This window comes from Aristolochia californica, unplaced genomic scaffold (genome assembly GCF_029961685.1).
Source record: "Aristolochia californica isolate CCGP_79_NKW_82.1479 unplaced genomic scaffold, dmAriCali1.0.hap1 SCAF_15, whole genome shotgun sequence".
In the NCBI taxonomy this organism is placed as follows: domain Eukaryota; kingdom Viridiplantae; phylum Streptophyta; class Magnoliopsida; order Piperales; family Aristolochiaceae; genus Aristolochia; species Aristolochia californica.
Genome location: NW_027181826.1, coordinates 2,561,409 through 2,567,557, shown reverse-complemented (window position 1 = coordinate 2,567,557; position 6,149 = coordinate 2,561,409). Strand labels below are relative to the sequence as shown.

Below are 6,149 nucleotides of genomic sequence, written 5' to 3'. Positions count from 1 at the left end.
ACTTAATCATAAGCAACTAGGAAACAAGATATAAAACAACAGAAAAGAAAACTTATCAAGATTATTTTATTCTCATATTTATAATTCATATTTTTCCCATTAAGATGAGTGGATTGGGGGTTTCTTGAAACTAGTATTGTTCTTTCAAGAAAATTCGTCTAATGTTCTATATCTTATAGAAAGCTTTTTCCTTCTCTCTTCCCCATGGTCGACTATAAACTACAAACTCAGCTACGTAAACCTCTCATGCAAAGGACTTTAATACCATGTCTCAATCTAGGTTTAGCATGAAAGAGATATCACAAATAAAACTATCAAAACCAGACAAACCAAGAACGTAAACAACGAGGCGAGATATTCCAATCAGTAGAGACAATCGATATAAATGGAAAGAATCATAAGTTACGTTTCTAGAACAACAACGACAACCACAGGATCTCTTAGCCAGAATCGCCAGCTTTGTTGTTACCTCGGCCACTCATTCCAAATCCCTTCCATAAATTGAGAAGCTGAGGAGGAGGAGCACGCTCTGGAAACATTTCCAAAAGGAGGATGGGGAAGCTTCATGCAGTCGTTGTTCCCTTCCCAGCTCAAGGTCATGTACTGCCGTTAATGGAGTTATCCCATCGGCTCGTTGACCGGGGTTTCAGAGTAACATTAGTGTGCACAGAGTTTGATCAAGCGCGGATGGTGGCAGCTTTGCGTAAAGAAACGTATCACAGTATTGATGGAATCTGCTTGGCAACGGTTCCAGATGGATTGGAGCCTGACGATGATCGAGGTGATGCGGGGAGATTGTGCAAGTTCATCCTTGACGACTACGAACAGTTATTGGAAGATCTCTTGAGAAAAATCAACGAGCGTGAAGAAGATAAGATTTCATGCGTCATTGCTGATCTCTGCGTGGGTGCGGCATTGCTTGTCGCAAAGAAGATTGGAGTTCCTAGAATTGGATTTTGGCCTGCATCCGTCGGAATTTTAGTTCAATGCCTCCACATTCCCAAGCTGCTCGAGTCTGGAATCCTGGACTGCAATGGTAAAGATCATAATATTTCTTCTAGATTTTCAATATCATTTGCTAATTTAGTTAGAATATGGACGAGTATTTTTTTTCTTCACAGGAGAGACCAGCCCCCCAAACCAAATAATCCAACTATCTCCGACCATGCCAGAAATGAGTACAAGCTACTTTTCTTGGAATTGCTTTGGTGACCCAAGAACGAAGATGGTCGTGTTTCAGTTGATGTCAGAGACTAGCCAAACTGTGACCCTTGTCGACGAAATTCTCTGCAACTCTTTCGCGGGAATTGAAGCAGCTGCTTTGGATTTAATCCCTCAAGCCATACCTATTGGCCCCTTGCTGTCTACCAACCGCGATGGGACGAAGCCCGTTGGTCACTTCTGGCCAGAGGACACCTCTTGCCTAAGCTGGCTCGACCAACAGCAGGACAGATCTGTTATCTATATTGCTTTTGGAAGTTTCACCATTCTCAATCAAACACAGTTTCAAGAACTAGCTGCTGGCCTCGAACGAACTGGCCGACCATTCTTGTGGGTTGTTCGGCCAAATCTGATGAGTGGATCTCCTGTTGTGTACCCAGAAGATTTTCTTGCCAGATTGGCTAACAGGGGAAAGATTATAAGCTGGGCTCCGCAACAAAAGGTGCTCTCCCACCCTGCGGTCGCTTGCTTCTTATCTCACTGTGGTTGGAACTCAACCACGGAAGTTTTGAGCAATGGAATTCCCATACTGTGTTGGCCTTACTTTGCAGATCAACTCCTTAATCGAAAGTACATATGCGATGTGTGGAAGATTGGGATGGAGTTACAAGCAGACGAAAAAGGGATTATTACGCGGGAGGAGGTTCAGCAAAAGGTGGAAGATCTGCTTTGCGATGAAGGAATAAAAACAAGATCACTGAAGATGAAACAAATGGTTGAAGACACAGTCGGTAATGGCAGAATTTCGAAGCAAAACTTTGATGATTTTGTCGAACGTATGAAACGCATATGATTCCTTTTTGGGGTGGTCCCATTTGTTCTTCTTGCTTTGAAAATTGTTAATTCGGAGTCAAATAGGATTGATCTGTTCACTATGGAGGATTAAATAAATCCAGAGTTACAGTAGAAATTTAATCTAACTTCAACCATCAATCGAAAGTTCAATCTAATTGAATTAGACTTTTGTTGTCACAAGAGATAGTGATTTGAATAAGGGAAACAAAACACCAAACCAACTTAGTAGAGACATCAGTTTGTGCATGATACTCAGCTTCAACATTTGATGGTTCAAATGTTACCTTCAAAATCAGGTTTTTTAAACAAGTTCTCACACAACCACCCCAATCATCCATGGAAATCTTCTAGAGAAATTTCTCCTTTCTTGACGAGGTTCATCATTGAAACTCAAAAGTGTACATGTTGTGTATCACCTCATATTGAATGAACACAATGTCAGTGTTTTTGTCTACAACTATACTAGTTCAAAGTTTACCCTTAAAAGAAATATATAGCACAAGTATTAATTGTAATATATGGAACATCAAGAACATACTCAATAACTAAGTAAAAAAACTGTTATCTTGATGTGGTCATATATGTGTCTAAAATCTTTGACCTCATATTTGATTACCTATTCACTCATTTAGGTGCATAAGTTCTTAAAACGCTGGCCTAGATAAGTAGAAAATAACATTGTTATGGCCAAAAACTTTCTTCTTCCCCTTTCCAATATGTACAGGTAACTTTTGTCCTCCATTCCTCTAAACCGCCATCTAAGGGCAAGGCCTCAAGAAGGGTCACACCCTCTCTTACTCATAGGGTTAGAAGAAGTACCACCTATATTTAACATAAGTTGGTGAAATAAAATTTTGTAAAATTGGAAGGTATAATATTATTACTAACTATAGATGAAGTTGTGATATATGTTGCCTCACCAGATGGTTCCTCTATTTGATCTCGTTACTTTCTTGTATGATTTATAGCAAAATGACTCAAATATTCAGGGGCCAACATGACTAAGAGATTGTGGCAGTATCATCAGAAAAATTGATAGCATACAAAACACGAGTTTCATACAATCGAGCACCCAAGCTATAACTCCCATATCACATTCTGACTTCCTTTTCACTTGAATTTGTCACTCCACTATCACCCATTTACTATTCTAAATTATTTATTGCATAGTTAAAATTCAAGGTTGTTGCTAAAATTTTAGTAGGATCTCTCTTCACCCCTCATGTTATACTGATATATACTACAAATGTTAATTTCATGGGCAAAAACTCTTCTTGCAGATTTTTGACAAGTGTTCATTGGAATTTTCAAAGTTATGAGTTTTACCACGAAAGTAATATTTTGTTGGTGAAAAGATTTCACTAGTAAACATTCAAAAATTGCACCAACATTAATTTTGCTTTTTACGACATAGGTTTCAAAATTGTGCTTGTGAAATGTTATTTCGTTGGAAAAAATATTATTTTGCTTGCCAATATAAAAAAATTTCAAGTCTAATTTTAACTTAAAAATCTATTTAATTTTCTGCCTATGAGACGAGTAATTCATGGAGAAAGGTGTAATTATTGTAAAAAATAAATAACCTTCTACCGATGTAATTTTTAGTTCTTTGGCATAAGGTTAATAAACTTTTAATATTCTTATTATATGTTTGTGTTTCTATAAAACTTATACAATAATATATAACAATAAATTTATAATTGAAATATATATTAACAATTAATTAAATTACAAATACTCAATGTACATATACAAATATATACAAAATGTACATGTAAAAAAGACAACAATATATGTCTAATCAAAATAAGAAATCTATTGTTGCATCATTAAGGGGATAGAACGGATGCCTCTCATACTTTGAATGCCTTAGTAGATAGAATTGACACATCTTATTATGCTCAAACTGTAGAGTTTGTAACTAATGAAGATGCTAATCTTACTCATATTGTAGAAACTACATCTCCTCTCAAGTTTTGCACAACTCATCCATGATTAGTGATGTGTGAGAAGAAGATCTTTGAGGTGTCCTAGGAAGAGTCGACTAACCTTGACCCAATCCCTTCATATAGCCAAATTTTTAACCAAGTATTGATTGTACTATTGCCACTCATCCACGAGAGTACCAACCATTAGACCAATGGTAAAATCATGTTGGTCTCAACTATTTTTATGATAACCAAATGGTTAGTTTAAAATTATGCTACTAATGATATTATCAATGTATGTTAGACATATGCCTTTCAACACAAATATTATATGATCTACGATAAAAGTTCAAGACAAAAAAATGATTAATCAAGTTGCTAAGTCAAGACCCAAAGAAAAAAACTCATTAAATATTGTTATTCTAAAGAAGAACTTACATAAAGTCAAGATTGAATTATTGGAAGACTTAAGAGTGAATGTCAAATATACAATCTCAAGAATTTTAGCTATATAAGTGGATAGCCAGTCAAATTCCAATTCTCAAACACAAGTATTCATTGGAGCATTACACAATAAATTATTTCTAAAACCATGTTTTCCAAGTTTATACTAATGTTTTAGAACTTTTTATTCACTTAGTTTTTACCTTAATCATGCTCACAACTTAATAAAATACACTTGAAAACAACTTGATTAATCAACTCATGTAAAACATGATGGATCAACCTACAGTGGTTGATGGATCAACCTATAGAGGTTGGTGGATCAACCAGAATCTTGTGAGACCGGTGTATAAAACATGATTAATCAACCATAGCAACATGTTCGATCAACCTATGACCTTGATAGATCAACCCTATTAGCATGATCAATCATAAGGCTAAGAATATAGTCATGGGGGTTTCATTGATTGATTATACATTTTCATTGGACGATCAACCCTTTGTGAAGTTTTTTAAAACAGTCAAATAACAAGTATTTTTGCTGGAATCATATATATGTAAGCTCCCAAACTCATAGAGGAGCATTGATTGAGATTTCATTGGCATATCTAACCTTTGAAGAAATATTTGAAGAGAAAATTTTCTAGTTTATCCCTTTGCAAGAGAAAAACCTCATTTCCACTAAATCTCTTCGAATCCTCTTACATTTCTCATCATAATTCCTTGTTCTATCAAGTTCCACACATTTTTTGTTTACTTATTTAATTTTCTCCCCTTAATATTCATACTTCATATGATTTTTATATATTTTTGTTTACTTGTTTAATTTTCTCCCCTTAACTTTGATACTTCATAGAATTTTTATTAGCTTGAATAATTCTCTCCCCCTTTTGTCATCAGCAAACAAGGCATGCAATGCACACATTTATGATAAACACAACATGTCAAAGATTAAAAATAACCTGCATCTAATGATAGATATTTGTTTTATCCATTTCTGTAAGGAGAATAAAATAAACCATTCTAGAGATGAAGCCGTAGGATTTTAGACACATATACTATATATCAAATTCAACGATTCATATGATTAAAAAAGGATTTTATCATCATAGGCACACAAAAAGACATACATGTCCTGAATGGAACTTGAGACCATACATGGTATATTTTCACAATTCAAAAAGAAAAACCAATGTTTGATTATACTAGTAGTGAGTGGTTGCGAGACTGTTAATTGCCCTGATTTGAATTCTCCCAAGAAACATTTTTTTTAACTTTTTAGACCCTTGATTTCATGGGTTTTGATTAACTAGAAATTATGAGAATCATTCTTTGAACACTTCATGGCTAATAGATTTTCATTGTCATTAACATCATTTTTTTTAGCAATGTGTGGTGTGACTTTCTAGACAACTTGCAAATTTTGAATAGTTCTGTTTAGAGCCTGGAGATTGTCCAAATAGGGCAGAGTAACTTCCATTTGAAAGTCTTTCCTTCATTTGACCAGACAATCTTTTGCCAAATGTTGATGTATTTTGGTCCTAGGTGAGATCTTTTGTTCGTCTAGCAAAATACTTTGTTTGAATGGAGTAGTTATTCAAACAACAACAAAGATTCTTATGAGAATAAGGAGTTTATATGAATAACTCAAAAAGTGAGACTTCATAGTGAAGTTAGGCTACTTTCATTTCCATAGAGGGGAGGGCATCATAAAGCTTCCTTTCTTGTGAAGCCCCAAGGAAATAACTCTTTTCAATTATT

The 6,149-nt window shown here is 35.0% G+C and overlaps 1 protein-coding gene across 1 annotated transcript; it reads left to right on the top strand.

The window, feature by feature from the left end:
- Window positions 1–542: 542 nt before the first annotated feature.
- Window positions 543–2,119, top strand: LOC137952338 (UDP-glycosyltransferase 83A1-like). The gene is made up of 2 exons (XM_068799478.1): window positions 543–1,036; window positions 1,122–2,119. Exons 1-2 carry the CDS (start codon window positions 553–555, stop codon window positions 2,012–2,014), a joined length of 1,377 nt encoding a protein of 458 aa, XP_068655579.1. The 5' UTR covers window positions 543–552; the 3' UTR covers window positions 2,015–2,119.
- Window positions 2,120–6,149: the final 4,030 nt, after the last annotated feature.

Bases quoted from the DNA above. Each gene is read 5' to 3' on its own strand.
- LOC137952338 (XM_068799478.1), top strand. From the start codon at position 553: ATGGGGAAGCTTCATGCAGTCGTTGTTCCCTTCCCAGCTCAAGGTCAT. The intron at 1,037-1,121 runs GTAAAGATCATA...TTTTCTTCACAG, and splicing joins TGGAATCCTGGACTGCAATG to GAGAGACCAGCCCCCCAAAC.